Below are 20,108 nucleotides of genomic sequence, written 5' to 3'. Positions count from 1 at the left end.
TACGAAAATACGCACGAAAATTTATCGATCTATAAGCGCATGGTCTAAAGCGCACTGCGCAAGTGCACTTAGGTCGAGTCCGGATCCACTTTTGCTAGTTTAACGACAGGACAAATGGTTGGCGCACCCGGCGCATGGTCTAAAAGGGTTGTCCCTTCTCTTAATGAGTAATGGGTGTGTTTTGGACGTAACGTGTAAAAAACCAATCCGAGTAAAATATGAAATCATAAAAATTGGAAATGTATTATTAAACTTCGCCCACGGCTATAGACATCTTTTTAAAATGATATTAAAAATATTTCATTATACTTTATTTTATACTGTATAGGAAAGCAAAGGCCCTGATCATTTCCCATAAGCAATCATTGACTAATTATCAGGTTGACATCATGAACCTGATTCATTTGCTTGATGTTGAGTAATGTCCAATAGTCATGGGGAAGTTGTCTGTTCTGAGGAAGACATATTGTTACCTGTCCTGTCTGGCTTACCTGTTATGACATACAGCTGTTGCAGACGTCACATACCTCACTTTCAGGACCAAACTGGATTGAACTAGGAGGCTGACGGTGGAACAATCCAACAAATCCTGGTGGATGTGTGTCATATAACTGTTTCAGAGAAGTGAGTAAAGCTAGAGTGTGTTTGTGCAATACACATATTAGAAAGTGGGGATTTCATTATATCCTGCCATTTTGATGGTATAAGTAAAACATGTAGATCTTAGATCTCAAAATAAAATGTAAGATTGTATGTATTGAAAAAAAGGTTTTAGCATCATAATTAACACTGTCAATTTTCAGGTAAAGAGGTAAAGTTTTATCAACCTGAAGAGGAAACTTGAAAACGAACTAACATACCATAAAACATGATTTAGAAGTAATGGAATTGGCCCGTAAAAAGCTCAACAGTATCAAAGTGAAAAGAGTTCAGATCTTTTTGAAGTTACTAACTAATTGTATGCCTTTTGAAGTATTTCTATTTGTTGTTTAGTTCGGATCATTATTTAAAGGAGAGATAGAGGAGACTTGAGCCCCATGATTTGTTCTATGAGAGGTACATGAATTATGTATTACCATTCAGCAGAAGTAACTGCTGTTTTGACAAGACTGCTAAAATGCCTGCTGGCTCTTCTCGAATCTGGCAACAGACAGTGTGTGTAATGTGCAATACACAATCACAAGTGTGTATGTGTGATAGTAAAACTATATTGAAGATGTGAGGTGCACACTAGACATAGAATGAAAAATGATTTCCTGAATAAGCATGGACAGCAAACTATTACATTATCCAAATATGCATACTTCCCTGCTATATAGTGTGCAAAAAGTAGCATGTCAAATGAGAAGACTATTCAAATACACATTGAACAACACCAAGATGACCTGCATGCCTAAAGAATGTACTGCATCAGTGTTTAAGACCAAGTTAATCAAATTAAGTGTGTTAAATTAATTCAAACACAGCATTTAATTTTAGCCTATATTAGGAGCAAATGATTTGTTTGACTCTTCTCTGTTGGAGGTTAATCAATTGTATTTAGCTAATTTATCAATATCAATTGTATAAACTAGAGAAAACAAATGAAGACAGACCAAATTGGATTGTCTAACTTGCTTTTCGAGTCTGTGTGAAAGTGTCAATGTCTTGTTCTTTATAGAAACTTTTGTTGATTGTGGAAGATGAAAGCATTATACCCTAAGTGTTAAAAGGGGGCATTTCGAACATTTAGCACTCAAGTTCTCAGAACGCGCTGTCCTTTGACTGTTAGGGAGGGAAGGGAATCAATATTCAACTTTTATTATAAATCATTTGGTGTTTCCATAACCATGTCAGGTTTCCGAGAAAACTAAATTACAGTATTCAGAATAAACGTTAACAATCGATTCCACAACCTCAGTCTGAGATACAAACTACAGTACATCTGTAGAGGGCGATCGACTGCTTCTCCGTTGTAGGGAAGAAAGCCTGTGAGTTGATTGGCTGTTAGAAATGTAGGCGTGGCTTGTGCGAAGGTCTTTCTACAAAACCAAAATGCGACGCTAAGAAAGTTTCATTCAGCACTGACTAGATAGATAAGAGACGCAGAACTCTTGATTTATTGTCGATCTTTGTAGCGCTGAGTACAAATCGCATATTAACTAGCTTAAGAGCAGTTTCTAGCAACACGGCTCTACGGGAGCAGGGCTTTAAAAGAAACATTACCTATTGCTGGTTATTTTCTTAAATTGGATTGAATCACAGAGTGTCTATAATGGATCTGGTGTGGCTTTTATACATCGCAGCGAGTATGTGCGCTTTGCTCGCCTCTGCTGAGAGACACACTGTTTTCTGGAATAATACCAACCCTAAGTAAGTAGACTAAACTACTTTTTATTATTATTATTATTTTTACCACGTTTCATTGTAAAATACTGTTTCATTGTAATGTTGTGATAATGCCTAATGTTATTTACTTTACGCTGAAACGCTGCTAGTTAGTAATATATAGCCTATATATATATATATATATATATATATATATATAATATTTTTTTTTTTTTTTTTTTTTTTGCGAACTTCAGCGTAATTTGGCTTTTGTTTATTTACTTTTAGGGTTTATGTAAATTGTCAGAACTTTTTCCTCTATGTGTGTGAATGTTTCTTTGCAGCTTAATGCGGGTTTTATGGTCAGTGTATTTCTGCAGAATCGGAGACTCGTGCTTATTTACATTATGGATGCGTTTTGACGTTGCGGTGTTACATCTTTACTTGTAATAGATTGCATAATCCAGGCACTCTTATTGCGTCATAATCTCTCTACTACCCATCACCAAAATGTTTGTTTACTTGTCCTGTGTACATGTGATCCGGAATTAAATCTGCCTCTAAGACGAATTGATGCTTGCTGGGTGTGTGCTGACTATGCTCGTTCTCGTACACTAGTAATAGTAGCAAGTTATGGTTTTGGCCATATTAATTTAATAAAATCAACAATAAGGTACCCTCACGGTCTTGCCATAGGCTGCTTTTTTGACGTGTGGCTATGAGTCAGTGAGGTGTTGAAATAGGTGTTGAATGCTGAGTGACTTTTCCGATGACTGATACGCGCAGAGCTGATGACTGGAGCTGGGATTGCAAAACTCGAATACGAGGCATAAGCGAACGAATCAATTCTGGATGTTTGTTAAGATTCGGTTGAATTGAGTCACCGAGCGTTTGCGATGGACTGAAAGGAGAACTTTATTTCAGAGTAGCCTATACAATGTAAGGTGGTACTATCTATTTTCCAACTGGTAGGAAATGTAATCTGTCAAAACAAACACTAACAAAATAGTGTATGTAACTAAATAAAGCAATATTTATCCAAATATTAAACCACAGAAAGCATATACATTTTCTCGCATGGAATTCTGAGAACACTTTTGAGTGATGACTCAAAGGAGTCCATGATTTTAAACCTGTTCACTGAAACCAGATCAGATTTCTTAAAGCTAAACCTGGCAAATAAGACAAGTAAATAAGTAATGATTTAGTCATTTTTTTAACAATTGGTGTTAATATTCTATTCCAAGAGCCTGAAGGGATTAGTGTAGAAATGCTGATAACAAACAGAAAAGAATTAGAGCATCTGCTCCTTCACACTCCCAAACTCAAACTCTCTCTCTCTCTCTCTCTCTCTCTCTCTCTCTCTCTCTCTCTCTCTCTCTCACACACACACACACACACACACACACACACACACACTCTCTCACACTCACATTTAACCCATCCACTCTTCTTAGAACAATAAGCGTTTGCTTCAGCAGATGTATCGATTGCGTCAATGTCCAAACAATAGTGACATTTTAGTGCCTGTGTAATCCACACACTTACTATTTTTATTCCACATCTTAATCCCCCCCCCCCTCTCTCTCTCTCCCTCTCTCTCTCTCTCTCTCTCTCTCTCTCTCTCTCTCTCTCTCTCTCTCTCTCTGTGATCTAATCCTGTTTTCATAGAAATACTAGAGGGGCTGGGGGAGACTGCCTTTCTGCATTTTTTTTTTTTTTTTTTTTGCCTTTCTGCACTTTTTTTTTTCTGCATTTCCTTCTTTCAACACCACCAAGGAAATATAGTCTGGTAAATATCATAATGTGATTGCATTTGTATGCATTCGTGTCTCTGATGCACATGTTTGACAGAATGTGTGTGTGTGTGTGTGTAGGTGTGTAAAAGCCTTAGGGGAAGGATGACTCTAGGGTCGACAGACCATTGCAGCTGAGCACGCTTTGTTTTTCAGCATGAGAGGTGATTCTGACTCGGGTCGTGTCAACGCGCATGTTTGAATTTGTTGGTGCACGTTCTTGATGTGCTTGCAGCTGCTTGCTGAAACACATGTGTTGTAGTGTTGCTCAAGGTCAATAGTTGATCAACTGGAAGGTGTGTTTCAGTGGGAGCTGATTAAGGAGTGTCCTGGTGAGCACTTGTTTATGATTCACTGACTCACTCATATATTTATTAACCAAACTTCCTCTATTAAATTCTCAGTGTACTCCTGAAGAGTGTGTTTTTCTCTGTTTGACCATTTGGAAATACAACATATCTGACGTAATTCATTAAAGGAATATTTTACCCAAACATTTTTAATTCAATTATTTATTCGTATTGTTGCAAACAGAAAGCGTCAGAAAGCAGTGCACCATCATTATATTAATAGTTATCATAAAAGAGCTCCAAACGACTATATTCCAAGATTTCTAAAGTCACATTATAGCTTTGTGTGAGGAACAGAACGAGTCATTACTCACTGAAAACGTGCCCTAGATTTCTTTGGCATGTTAATGAAAATTCATGAGATGAAGACAAAGTCCAATTCATGAACAATTCATTCTTTTAAGTGGAATCTTTTCAAGGTTCAATCAGTTTATCCAGTTCAAAAAACTTGTTTGTTCATGAATCACATTCTCACCAACTCAATGATCTGGTCCTAATGAATTTTATTTAGTGAATAACGGCTAAAATTTTGTTTTGTTCTTCACTTAAGCTACTGTATGACAACAGAAGATTTGGAATATAGTTCATAATTCACATTAAACACTTTTATGATCTTTCTTTTATTGTTTTATGATTATGAAGCTTGAAAGCTCCAGTCCCTATTTATTGTAATAGAAGACTAGTACACTGTTCACAGTCTTTTCCTTTCATGTTCCATGTAAGGACAAGAGAGGAAGTAAAAAAATGAAAGAAATTTCATTTTGTTGAGCGAACTAATCTTTTAATATTACTCATGAATGCTAAGACTTTTCTGTAATTGTTGTTCTTGTTATTTTATCATCACTCAAAGGCTTATAGAGATTTCTTCTCTTTCTGTGTCTTTCTTCTGTCTCTTTTTCTATCTCTCTCCTACAGTACCTGTCTTTCCCAAACCTCCTCCCTTTCCTCTGGCTGCGTGCCCCGTACCGCATGGTTAACTGGCACAAAGTTCAACCTCAAGCTCCTTTTCTTTAACTCTTTCCCTCTATCGTTTCGCTCTGCCCCGATCCCATCAGTACCCCAAAACTCTCTGACCTACTCACATTTTTGTTTCTTCTCCGCTTGTCCACGATCACCCCATTGTGTTACTGTTTCACCCTGTAAAAAGGCCTTTTACATGGTTTAATTCAGCCAGAAATGGGGCTTTCTTGGTTTTCTACCAAAAATGTCCCATTCACTTGTGTTTTTTCCAGGGAACGGGGCTTTTTGCTTGTGGGGTTTTGCCAGCTAAGTGCTTTTTTGTTATACGTTCCAGCCAAATTAGCACGCTCCCACCGCAGATCTGCAACGGAACAAAACCAGGGGCTAGTGTGACCAATTGCGGGGCAGAGTTCACAGCCGAAATGAAGTGCCATTCACGCGGTGTGTCTGTCACTGTAGATGTGTGCGGAGACGAGAAGTGGAGATAGAAACCGGTGATAAAGTGCCATTTTGCTTTTGTCTACATGTCACTTAGCATTAAACTCATCAGATCTGTGTGTGTGTGTGTGTTACACTGACATTGAGAGAGTGAGTGATGAAGTGCCATTCACTCTCTGTAGTCTGTCACTCTCTCTGGTGGCCTTCAAATAGGGAGCCGCCACTCGAGCCCACCTCTCTCCCGATCTCCTGTCTGGCTTCTCCCTCGTTCCCTCTACCTTTTATCTCAGCCGTACACGCCAGTGCTTTTCATCCTTTTATTCGGTTCCTGTCCTTATTTCCTTTCCCTCTGTGAAAGAAGGAAGAAAAAGAGGTGTTGATTTTTTTTTTCCTTTGCCTTTCTTTAACGGTTTTGGCAGCCATAAACACCAGTCTGTCTCGCTCCCCTTTTCTCCTCCCTTTCACCTTCTTCATGCCTATTCCGTCCATTATCTGACTCTGAATTCTGCGATATCCACAGAATTCAAATGGCCGTCATTCACAAAGCTCTACAGATTCTTGCCCATTGAGTTGTTTGTTTTTTAGCTATTTACCCAGAAATGAAAATGGTCATTGTTTACTCACCCTTATGTCCATAGGCGCCAATCCCATGAGTGATTGGGGGCTCAAGCACCCACAGAAAAACACAAGATATTCTCCATTCATTCTAACCAATGAAAAAATCGATTGAGATTCGAGAACCTCTCTGATTGATGGATCTCACATCGGGTCCCGGCTGGTCGTGATACACACAATTCTACTGTTATATTTAGCATCGCAACATAAAAGCTTGTGCTTTCTGTTTTTTCTGGTTGCACAATGATAAATTGCATTTTAAGTAATTAACTCTATAGTCATCAGCAGTGGTGTATCCTGGCATAGGCAATATAGGCAGCCATCTAGGGTGGCATGGGGCACTATAAAGGGCACACGCAGCTTCATGGAGTATGGGCACCAACAGGCAGAAACATAAATCGGCACTTAAGTCATTCGAAATCCATACGACTTACTTTGAAAAACAAATGAAGATCAAGGAAGTACTATATTCGTTGAGCTCTAAGTCAGTCGATGTTTATATAAAGTGCTCAAAATAAACCCCTCAGTTTATATGGATCATGTTATAAAGCGTGAAAGTTTTGGGTGAATTGACTTCAAATGGAGGGACCAAAATCTCTCAGATTTCATTCAAAATATCATAATTTATGTTTCGAAGATGAAAAACAAACATTTGACACTTTAACACATTTTTAAGATAAATAAACCCATTCCATAGAATTGACCTCTTCATTCCCTCCACGCCTTCTCCAGATTGTAATCAGCTGATTGCTGAACCATGGTAATCTTTTCCAGCAGAGTCCTTGTCCGTTCAGGCTCCAGTACATACACAGGCAGAAGTGTTTTCTTTAGTAATTACTTACATAATGTTTAACAAATTGTATGATATTTGTCAAATCATGAGGGATTTGCCATATTGTGATTTACAAACCTGAGCGAGCAAGTGAACTCTGTCCAGAGGTTCAGGAGACGGCCTTTTCCCTCGTCAAGCTTGAGTTTCCTGGCCAAGTGTTTTCCCGGGAAAATGGCACATCCTGCACGTACAATAAACAATACCTTTCTCACACACTCGCGCACGCAAGCAACCCGCTTCTTACACAAGTCTCGGATACACACTTCCTCGTACACACGCATACTCTTTGAATTATTCTTCACATGAGTTAAAGGGCTTGGGAAAGTGATAGTTTTGTCTACAGCTCAGTATCAAGAAAACACGTGCCTTTACGCCCTTCTCTCCCATTTGTCCCTCACTACTTTCCCACACACATTGTTTTAGATATTTGGTCATTACACCTGCAGTAATCATACTGTTATCTTTCTGTTATATCATACAGTGCTGGTCACGGCATTTCATGATTCTCAGAATTGTTCTTCCTTTTCAGTCATTCCTTTTCCTCCTTTTCCATCTTTGATTTATCTCAAATGTTTTATCAGTTCCTTTCACATTTAAGAACACATGTTCAGCCGAATGTATTTAAAGGTGTATTTAACTGCTTATCACAATCGTACGATAAGGATTTGTCAGAAACATGTTATGTTTTCATGTGTATGTGTGTTGTGTTAGGATCTTGTTGTCACAATCTCAACCCCATGAGTTTTTGTCTCCGGAACACTTGTTGTTTGTACTGTTCTTGAAAGGGCTGGTTTTTAAGGTGAAGGTCCATTCCCACGACACGTTGCACGCATTTTATTAGAACATGGTGCGAGAGGCCACTCCCCCTGCTGGATGGCTAATGCTTAAACAATGCAAGGAACTCAATCCAGTTTAGTAGCGATATGAGTCCCCTTCTCATTTCCCTGCTCCTGTGTTTCTAATTATTTATGTAATTTATTTATCTATGAGAGGATATCAGAGCTGAGCAGAGCAAATTGGAACAGTTGCCCGGTCGGGACTCTGGACTGTAGTTAGTGTGACAGATCGGACAAATGGAATTAGACTACTAATTCCTAAGGCAGCTTTTAACACTTAAGAGTTTAAGGAATGTAGCTTATGTTATTATACACACCTTAGATTGTCAGATTTATTTGGTTTAAAAAATGGTGAAGCATTGCATTTTCGAGTAGATCTTTATCACATGCCATTTCTTTACAAACGAGAAAAGAGTTCAGTCATTTGAGAAAGCAAATCTGACAACTTGATCAGTGGTGCTGAGAGACAAAAGAAAGATTGAGCGATTTGAAGGGACAGAAAAAAAGATTGATGTGGATAAGTTGAATGTAAACAAGATGGATTGAAAAAACCCCAGTCTGGAATATTGTCTTGAATGGGGGAACCGGTCGATTATGGTTGCCATGGCAGTCGCAAAGGGCCGGAGTTAGTGTCCACAAACGTAGGTCACTAACCAACATACCGTGAATTCCAGCGAGACGGTTTATGATTGGTTGAGAGCGCCTTGGGGGCGGGGTCGCAGGGAGAATGAATGGGGGATCAAACAGGCTTATTGAGTGCTGAGAGACAAACCAAGGGAGTGGACAGAGATGGATGGATAGAAGAAAAGATGAAAGAACAGGACTGGTCCGAGTCGGGGCAAGGACAAGCACAAGAGCCGGCTGCGTTTTTGGTGTATCAAAGGATTCTTTGCTTTTTTCCTTTCTTCACATTCTTTATCTCTCTTACACCTGCACAGTACAAAGCTTGTTTCTTCTTTTTTTTTTAAATATAGACTAAATTTTCTCTTTCCAGTACAAACTGCCACACCAACTCATTTCCCTTTTTCCTTCTATCGCTCTCTTTCTATCTCCCGCCAGCCTTTGTTGCATTTCCAACCCAACCACTCCACTGTAACGCTCCAACTGTGTTTCAGAACAATACAGAGCTTGCTATGGGCCCCTCATCTCTCTCTCTCTTTCTGCTTGCATTAAACTGAATGAGGCCCCTGGCCCCTCGGCAACCTAGGCCGGGTAATCCCGGAGCACAGAGCACCCGATGATCCTGCCGCACTGCATTCCAAACCAGTCAACCAGAACAACAGAGCCTGCATTAGCACTGAATTAAAACGGCAAAGGTTTCAGAGGCTAATGACAGTCGTTTTAGCCAGCAAACGCAGGTGTGAGGGCTAGAGTGAAGGATGGATATTTGAACAGATCCCGTGGTCAGAATTTCGTTAATTACCGTTTAGACTGTAGTATCAGGTGGTGAAAGCTACAAAAGATCACAGATCGAATGACAGGGATGTTGGTGGGCCCATTGTTGGAGAATGTGTGTGTGTGTTTGAATACACCAGACCTTCCCATTTAAACAGGTGAATGTGGAAAGAATGTTAACTTGTGCATTTCCTATAGTATTAACCAACATCCCTGCTTCTGTGTGTGTGTTATAAGTGTGTGCTAAGGTCTGCACTGCTGACTGCGAGCATTTCCTCAACCTCTCACCCCCCACTGATCATCCCCCCTTTCTCTGAGCTCCAACATTCCAGCGAGTGATAGAGTGTTGAAATGAGAGAGGGAGAGGGAGGAGAGACCAATTGATAGACAGACTTAGAGGGGGTAAAAAAGAACAACAACGACAAAACTTTGAACTAAAGATTAAGAGACCCGAGATTAACCCTACAGTTGCCCATTTGGCATCAGGTCAGTTCTATTGGCTGATAATTCCACTGATATTTACAGGAAGATGAGTTCAGAATCAAAGAACTTCAGCTATTCACATTTTACGGTAAGCACGGATGTGACTCACAAGGACCCGCATTCGTCCGCCAAGTTTCAGCCTTCATTTATGAAGCATAGAGTTCATTCATTCACGGTTTCTCTAATAATCAACTCCACACTCTAATAATCTATAAAAAAAAATATGTTTAATCAATTTGTCACTGCTTTGGCAATACTTGGATAATACTAATAAAGCATAGTAATTTACATGTTTAAGACAAAGAGAACATTTTTTAAAACCTTACGACCATTATCAAGCCTCTTTTGAAGCCCAGGACAAAGCATAAAGGGTTTAAGTTCATCTATGGATGCTCAAGATGAAGTTGAGCACAGTATGTGTGATGAATGATGCAATAATGAGCGAATGGCATTACTGTATGAATTAAGGCATTGATAAAGTAACTGTAGCGTTTGAAAGGACACTGGCGTAGGGAGCACCCGCTGACCCCTGTATTGAGACAGAGTCCATCCCCCACTGCTTTCTCCCACCCTCCCCACTGACTCCCAGCCCCCGGAGGCTGAGGGGGGGAGCAGCATAATTGCCCCCCTCTGGGACCACTTTAATTCCAGTCTTTGTGTTTTAATTGTCCCCCCTCCCGACCCCTTTTTGAACACATTGGGGCCATACCACAAACAGATTTTAATCAGGGCTTTAACGGGGTGTGTGTGTATGTGCTGGTGCACCAGATGACTGCTCCCAAGCATCTGGTGACAGCAGTTAAAGAATGTGAGACGCAAATTATTATTGGCGGTGAGGTATATTTGCTTCATTCATCAAACAAAGATGCATCAGTATGTGACTGCTGTACACAGCCACCAGAGAATTGAAGTGTGTGGCCGGGAGTGCTAAGTTTGGCTTTATGTGTAGCGCTGTGTAAGTGTGTGTGTGTATCTGCAGTGAGTGAAAGCAGCAGGCCAATTAGAAGGGCTGTATGTGTGTGTAAGACTAGAAGGGGTCTGGAGCCAGATCGTCTGTCCTAAGACCAAGGGGTCCCCCCCATCAACAAACAAGAAAAAGAGAGAGCGAGAGAGACTCAGCAGACTTTGATCATCGACCAGACGTGTGGATGTTGTCACACACCGACAGAAACACCCATTCTGGGAAATAACGCTACTGCCATTTACACCAGACAGGGAGGAAAGCTGAAATTCTCCAGAATCTAGGAGGATCTATGACGTCTATGACGCTCACGTTGGCCCTTGAGATGTTTGTGATCCAGTATTTCAATATTTCAACTGATTCTTTACAACGCTCCTTCATTATAAGTAATGGCGATGTTTCCAGATGGAAACTGTAAGTCTAGATGTTTTACATTTAGAAGCCACACAATTCAAGGTATCAATCACATCCTTAAGGTAACCCGTGCAAGTTACAAATATGTGTAGTACTTAGTTATTATTTTCTAAATGAGCGTTATTGATTTTCTGAACAATTCATCCATGCATGTTTCGTTTAAAAAAAATTATTCACACAAAATGTGAAATTACAGACTTTTCTCTGGTTATGTATGCTGGAATTCTCTAATCATTTAGCCCGCATAAACCCTGCCCTTTTTTTTTTTACCATTGAAGGCCTCCATCCAATCAACCAATGGAAAGAACCAAGACCCCGCCCAACATTTAGTCCCCCGCTAGTCCTTTTTACTCGGATGTTCGTCACAATACGGAAGAAAAGATTTGTCGCTACTTCTGTTTCATCATGACTTTAAGGGCTAGGAAGCATCACTCACAAAACGTGACATTTAAAAGCAAATCTCAAACTGCAAAAAATTCGACTCCACAAGAGAGAGATCCTTTTGAGAGTAAGAGAAGTGAACCTGATCACCATCCAAAAAGTTGTGCCCGGGGAGCCCAAAAAAGGTTTTATAGCTGATTTTAGACCTGGGTGATGTTGAGCTCATAATGAAAATGTCTGAACCTGAGCTGAGCTCAGAAACTAACATATGGAAGCTAAAGTGGCATCCGATGATGGATGGATGTATAAATAAACGAGGGCTTTCTTTCTACCTCTGGCATTCTTCTATCAGTGGGCAGCACATAAACAGAGATAGCACACTGCCAGAAGAGCTACAGGAGCAGAACTAAGAATGAAGCAAATGCTGGAGAGAGGGAGGGAATGGAGAGAAGCAGACAGGCAGACTGTCTCCGCCGCCTCCCTCCGTGTGTCAAATGAAAGGGAGAAGTGTGGCGTAGACTGGGTGTGTATGACTCCGTCAGCCGAAGTGCGTGTGTTTATCTGTAATGAGTAAGAGGACTGTTGACGAAACGCAGATTTATTTCTCTATGTGTTTGTGAGTGTTTCTGCCTGTTTCTGCAGATAGTCAATAGCCATCACCTGGTGATGCAACCTGACAGATTGCAAATGTCTGCACAAATAAGACTCTGCTCTCACGAGGCGAGCGAGATCAATACGTAGCAAACATTCACGCCAACATGTCCATGTTCCTGCCATTTTCACCAGCTCTGACCTATTATCTGTGTACGGACAGCATGCGGTTCGATCAATGAACCGATGTTTAGAATAATCTATATTCATGCATCTGTCCCGGCTCTTCTTCCGCAAAGAAATCAACAACTCATCTGTCTTTCCATTGTTCGCATTTTTTGGCTTTTCTTTCCCTCCGCCATCCCTTTGTGATTTGCCGTCTGGTCGTCTTTGAGATGGTATTGTAGATCAATGCAAGGGCAATTGAAAATGTGATTGCATCAGGCTTGGCATTCAAGTCACTCGCTCTGTGAAAGTTCTCTAAATGAAGAATTCATGTCACCACTGAGAGTGATTTCGCTGGAGTTATTCTTGTTTTCTTGCTGCTTGTTTTGTGCCGATCTAGATGATCTTGTCTCCCAAAATGGAGTTTTAAAGCTTATTTATGTATTTGCTTCACTGCATTGCTCTTTCACAAAAAAAATATTTATGAAATCCCTCTTATTCTTTCAGCTTCCGATGGAACAACTATGCGGTTGAGGTACGCCTGAACGACTACCTAGACATTGTGTGCCCTCACTACCCACTGGGCGAAGTGCCGTCACAGGATGCCGAGCGCTACGTGCTCTACATGGTGGAACGTGAAGACTATGACTCCTGCCGTCCACAATCTTACGACCAGATGCGCTGGGAATGCGGCCACCCTTTCGCCCCTCACGCACCCGAAAAGTTCTCCGAGAAGTTCCAGCGCTTCACTCCATTCACTCTGGGAAAAGAGTTCCGACAGGGCGAGAGCTACTACTACATCTGTGAGTACAGCCCTTAAAAAGTCAGCTCTTAAGCTATGAATGTGAACATTTATGGTGGATCGTTTTGAAGAATGGTTAGGGGTGGAAATGTTTTTGAACATCTGAAAACCGGTTATAGATTTATTGCCCCACAAACCATACGCTGAATGCTGTAAGTCTGAGTCATATTTGAGCCCTTCTTTAGCACCACAGTAATGAATACATTTCAATTTGTGTTGCGGACTGCTAAACTGGCAGCAGAACCGCTACGTGTCTTTCTGGCATCCCCAGGGGCTATCCTTAGGGAGTTTGGGCTGTCGGAAACACAAGGAGCGCAATTCAGCAAGCATGTGGACTAGAGATCTAGAATTAACAATGGTGAAATTTGACAACCCAATATAGACCCTTCTTGGAAAGCGTACTTCTAAAAAGGCTAATTCTGCAAACACTGTAAAAGTTAAGGGTGGAGCATTTGATGGATAAAATGCATTGGATCCGCTTTGATGTTGTGGAAAGATCCATGTCAGTTTAAACTCAAACAACAAATACAGTGTTTTTCAAAAGCACAACTAAACCCAACTTTTTGTCAATGGATTTGCAGCTCTGCCACAGTGTAAACTCTAGTGTGTAGGTGCCTTAAGAATTAGAGCACGGTTCCACCACTGTCGTAAAATAGATCAGACACAGGTCATAGGTCCAGGTGGCTCCTAAAGAGAAGTGGATTAGCCACTACACGTCTAACACTATTAACCTCCTTTCTAATTAACCTGTCTGCTACCCATTTACCTCCCTATTATCCTTTTATCTTCCTCTATCCTGATGGCCTTTTCTTTTTTTTGCCTTACAGCCAAACCACTCCACCACCACGGAGAGGAGTGTATGAGACTCAGAGTAGACGTAGTTGCCAATGATGGTGAGTATCGCCGCCCTGGTGGTGTGTAGGTGAACTGGCAGATCATAAAAACTGCACGTATTTTGCATTTCAGTTGATCTGTGTATTCACTGGTGTTTTCTTCCATTCAGGTTCTCAAGAAGCCAGGGTTGGCACAGGAAGTGTATCTAAGGTGGGCACAGAGGCAGGAGCTCACACAACGTCTAATCGGTTACCAGCAGGTACGGTCACATTGATTTAAGTTTTAAGGGGATAGTTCACCCAAAACTGAAAATTCTGTCATTAATTACTCACCCTCATGTCATTCCAAACCTGTAAGACTTTCGTTCATCTTCGGAACACAAATAACGAATTTTTTTTTTTTATGAGATCTGAGAGCTTTCTGTCCCTCCATTGACCATCCATGCAACTACCACTTTGGCGCTTCAAAAAGTTCATAAAGACATCTTAAAACTAATCCATATGAATCGAGCGGTTTAATCCAAATTTTCTGAAGAGACACGATCTCTTTATATGAGGAACAGATTGAATTTAGGCTATTAATCACATATAAACATTCATCAACACACACATCAGTTGTGGTAAACGGAAGCTCAAGCATGTTCACTTGACATACGAGAACCAATAAGGTTAATTCTCGTGTTACACAGCACTTTTAACCAATTATGTTTGTTGTCTCGCGTCAAGCAGGTTCAGTTGAGCTTCTGTTTATGTTTGCTGATCAGTGATTATATGTGAATAAAAGCCTAAATTCAATCTGTTCATCAAGTCTCTTCAGAAAATTTGGACTGAACCATTCAATTCATATGGATTAGGTTTACGGTCTCTTTGTGAACATTTTGAAGTGTCAAAGTGGTAGTTGCGTAGCTACTGGAGAGACAGAAACTCATTTAATCAAAAAGATCTTTATTTGTGTTCCGAAGATGAGCGAAAGTATTACACGTTTGGAACAACATGAGGGTGAGTAATAATAAACGACAGCATTTAAATTTTTGGGTGAACTAACCCTTTAAAACTCTTGTTATGTATGGCCTTAGATAAGATTTCTGGCCTTATCTTTGTATACCATCTCCAACAACTAAAAACTGAAATATCTAATACATTATTTCCATGTTACAGATGATCCTGTTGTGTCTCTTCCTGAAGTGCAGCAAAGCAAGCGGACAAACTCCGCCATTTCAGGAGCATCCTGGACTGTTCTCACAACCTTACTCCCACTTTTATTGTTGTTGGTCTTACAGTGAGATGAACATAGACTAAAGACTGTAATGACGGCGGCCTGTGTTGATGGAAGCACACAGAGGTAGCTCTTTACATCCCAATGCTGGCCATTGGGAGAAGCCTAACTGGAAGAAGAGGGCTTTCGGACACTTCTAAAGAAACAAAAAAAAACGAGACGTCAGTATTTTTCTGGAAATATTGTTCATGCAAAGGGAGATGGTTTCCCTTGTACCAATTTTTTTTTTTTTCATATAAACAAACGTCTGACCACTCAAAACCTGGATAAGAACAAACTGAAACAGTAATGCAGATTTGGAATTAGCATGAACTTGGAATATGGACAACCCCCTTTATTTGAGTGTCATAATGAGGGGACGCAAGCCAAGAATGAGCCAAAGACCACAGAGCTTCTCACGGAGGAGTAGAGCGATCAAAACTATTCATTGTTTTTTCATGTTTTGTATATCCAGAAAATAATTGAGTTTCGTATTAATTTATGTAGCATCAGCTCAGTGGGTTTTATTCTCACTGTCTCATGGTTTTACAAGACTGTGCTGTACCTGGATTTAACCTGGAAATGCAGTTCAGAACACACACACACGTACCCCTTTACCGCCGAAATGGTGCTGGTGCCTGTGATGGGACATCTGTGGAAATGAACAGAACGGTTCCAGATTGGGCGCCGGCACCCTGACGGTGGAAAACGGCGGCATCCGATAATGTTTACCAAACCCACTGACACACTTCCATTCAGAAATGCTGTGTTGTTTTTGTACATTCATTGTTTAAAGAGTTAGTAAATTATTAGTTTTGCTGCAGAACAAATGACTGTATATAGTGAGCAAAAGTGTTTACTGTGTGATGGAGAGAGAGGAAATGAGACGTGAGAGAGGAACAACTCGTTGGATTAATGTGTTGAAGTGTAGATGGAAAAAGTTGACAAAAAGGGAAATTGGATTATTGGATAAATACACACATTTCCTCCCAAGAGCTGTGATGGTATGTCCTGGCACGGTGGGTCAGATCAGCGCCCTCAGCATTTAAACTGCCAAGCACAATCAATGAGAAGCGCACTCTCACACAATCACTAATGTACACCTGGAAATGAACTTTATAATTAAGAACAGAAGTTTTACTTCATCTAAGCTGTTCATTGGGTGGAAAGAAAAAGGAAATTCAGGAAATTATGTCAACTGATTTGTATCGGCAATTGGACTACACTAAATATTGCAGTTGGCCAAATTATATTTTTAATTTGAATAAATTTATGCTGGTACTGATATCAAAACATCAGGGTAGCACGTGTGTAATATAACACCGATATAAAAAATGATCGAATTAATGATAGAAGAATCATTAAATTGCATTATACGAACAGTGTTTTTTTGTGTGTATACACACATATACATACACACATGTATATAATGCAATTTGATGATAGCAATTGAGATATTTGACATTAAATGAACATTTATTTGACATAATATTTAATAAAAATCCACACACAAAAAAGCAGAGACTGACGAATCCCAAAATGGCCAAATGTCTGATATACTGGTCTGTCACTACAATGTAAGCTTAGCTATTTTGTTGTAAATCGACATACTATACTATCAGGAACATTTAGTGTGGGGATACTGGACCAGGCTTACACACATTAATAACACTAATCAGCTAAAGCACTATGAACGAAACACCACATACACTGACTCTGACATGATGTAGCCGTTTAAGCTCAATTCCGGACAGTTGTTCGTACGACTGGCACAGCTGTATACGATTAACGTTGGGTCACTTTGATTCATTTTTCCATTTTGTTTTTCTTTTTTTATTCTCGTATTCTTATTTTGTACATGTATTGTGTAAAATGTATATTATGTATATAAAGAGGATTATATAAAAAAGACCTTTGATAAAATGAAAAAAAAAAACAGTCAATGTGAAGATTCTTATGTGAAAATAAATGATATTTTTGGAAAATGCGATTGTAGCCGACCTTGTTTTTTTATATATATATAAGCAGTTGTCCTGCTTACATTTATTGCAGTGCTTTCAAGACTTTATTCCTTAAAGTCACCATGAAATAAAAATGGACATTTCTTGTTTCTATGGAATATTGCAGTATTTATTAAAAATGATTTTGTGCACATAAGTTCTTTTAATATTTACTCCAAATAACCTCCCCTCCCTTTTGCAGCAACATCTCTTCTCAGATGAAATGTTTACTGGCGTGAGGGCGGGGCAACCTGTCACTCACATGAGATCGACCAATAGCAAACCACAACCATCCAATCAGTTCCCAATGGACAAAATCAAGTCCCGCCCTACATTTTCTCTTGTTCGAGAGTAGTTTCACTGGGATATACATCACAATAGGGAACAAAAGACTATCTAAACTTTCGCTTCATCTCGACTTAAACAATAACGATCTTATTATATTGTATATTTTGACCACTCAGCATCCAGGACCAGAACTATCTGAGCTCATTTATAACAATGATAATTCCGAGCAAAAGCACATATTGTCCTGTTCGTGTGTCAATAGGATGAAGTATTCTGTGTCTCAGGGTTTATGATTCACCGGTAACAGGAAAAAAATCACAATGGTCGGAGGTCAGAGGCATCAGTTTGACCGTGTGTGTGTGTGTGTGTGTGTGTGTCTCAGGAGGATGGCTCTTCCCTTTGTATTCTGGCTAAACTTGGAGCTTTGCCAGACGGCTCAGTAAACATACGCACACCTCTTCTGTTATTGTTTGCCATTTTAGAAGCTCTCATTCGCTTCATTCCAATGTTGTGTATGTACGCATCAAGCTCAAATTATTTAAATAGTTGTTTGCCATGAAAAAATGACAAACAAATATATTTCTAGAATTTATGGGAAACTTAAACCAAACATTTGGTCCTTAAGCTACTCCCTACTGAACGACTGGTTAATTTAGCTATTTTGGCAGCTCTTTTATAAATTGTATACGTTTTGTCAATGCGATTTTAATGTGCATTGTTTTTACTAGAAAATTACAAACTCACAGAAATCACTCTTGAGTCGCAATATTTGCAAACCTCACAGAAAATGAATAGGAAAAAAAATTCTCCTCAGGTTCTAACCTCCTTTCACTGACCATTTGTTGAAACTTTTTTCATGCTGTATTTTATACCTATACTCATGCAGTATCATGACCTTTTCTTTCGTTTTATTTACCTATCAATGTCTCCATCTCTTTCTGTATCGCAGCATCTCATTTTCTCACTCTCTTCGTTTCTTTCAGCCTCAGTTCTTCGTTTACCTTCCCTAAAGCTCTCTCTTTTTTCTCTCTCCGTCTCTCTGTCTGTCTCTGTCTCCTGCAAGCTATTGTTCCTCCCTTCCTCCTGCTCATCTCCAGAGGCCTTTCTTTTCTTTTCTTTTTTCCTCTCTTTTTATGGCTGTGACCGTAAGAGCAGCTGTCACGCTGCAGACTGGTTCCGCAGCTCACACCCTGACTGTGTGTTTTCAGAGCTTTGACCCCACGACTGTAAATCAGCCCCTCTCTTAACCGTTTGACCTCCTCTGAAGAGTTTAGGGAGTTTAAAGGGAATAAGTGGCACTTCACTAGAGGACTTTTGCTTTAAATAGTCATTATTGCTAAAGAGAAACCACAAAGAGTCAGTCGAAAGAGAGACAAAAGGGGACAAAACAGGAGCCGGTATGAAAAATCATGTCTGGAGACAAAGCGCTCAGTATGATGTGGAAAAAGGACATCTATTTAGGTAGAGATACCAAAAAAGTGTAGGTAAAAAAGTATTTAAAAAGTATAATTAATGTATATTTAAATTAAGTTAATATCGTTTCAATAATATTTTTATCTTTAATGTCTCGTCCTGTAGACTTCCATTTCACAGTTTTCACTTCGAACGGACGAGTCAAAAGTGTTTTTTGTGCTAATGAATTTGTGCATTTTTCTGCAATTGAAATAGATGAACTTCAGCAGTGTCAAAGAGTGCTCTCCCTCCTTCCTGCATATTATTCATCTCACTTCTGGGAAAAATGTTGGCCTTCTCTTATCAGCTTTGAATGTCTCCTGAAGATTGAGAGTGTTACTTTCTTCTTTCTTTTTTTGCAAGATAATGCATTAAGTTGGTCCTGCACATCTGTTTCTGTGCTTTATGATAAATATGTTAAGCTTTTGTCCTTGAGCTACAGATACACTTTGAGAGAAGGTTTGCATTTACACACACAACTTTGATCAAGAAATATGCTTAGCACGGTTTATACTCGTGCAAGTTGGGGCAAATACTGTGGCTTTGTATCCCATTTCTGTTATTCATCTGATAAGACAAACACCATCCATCAGATTATGATAACACTTTGTCTAGTCATATTTAAAAAGGTCCTGTTAAACTGTTTAAAAAAAAAAAAAGTTGCTGCATTCAATTTTTAAGTATAATCAACTATAAATCAAGTATAAATTGTATTAAATCGACTTGAGTTGAATATTGTATAACTTATTTTAAAGTTGAAAAATGCTTTAACTCATCAAAACAAGCGAAGTTGTTATATCTTATGGATCATTTAATTTTTCACAGTGAATGCTTATTTACATTTTCAACTTTCTTTAGTGTGTAATGTTGCTGTTTGAGCATGAAAAGGGAAGCAAAGTTACAAAACACTAAGTTCGGTCCAAAGGGAGTTATGCTATGTTCTATTTCTAGTGG

The 20,108-nt window shown here is 39.5% G+C and overlaps 1 protein-coding gene across 1 annotated transcript; it reads left to right on the top strand.

The window, feature by feature from the left end:
* The first annotated feature begins 2,051 nt into the window (after positions 1-2,051).
* efna1a (ephrin-A1a) lies at positions 2,052-16,925 on the top strand. Its single transcript, XM_084424745.1, has 5 exons — positions 2,052-2,352; positions 13,032-13,327; positions 14,154-14,219; positions 14,330-14,419; positions 15,318-16,925. Exons 1-5 carry the CDS (start codon positions 2,255-2,257, stop codon positions 15,440-15,442), a joined length of 675 nt encoding a protein of 224 aa, XP_084280871.1. The 5' UTR covers positions 2,052-2,254; the 3' UTR covers positions 15,443-16,925.
* The last annotated feature ends 3,183 nt before the right edge of the window (positions 16,926-20,108 follow it).

The sequence above is a fragment of the Rutilus rutilus genome (assembly GCF_951802725.1).
Source record: "Rutilus rutilus genome assembly, chromosome: 11".
NCBI classification, from domain to species: Eukaryota; Metazoa; Chordata; class Actinopteri; order Cypriniformes; family Leuciscidae; genus Rutilus; species Rutilus rutilus.
This window is presented reverse-complemented; position numbering and strand designations above follow the sequence as displayed.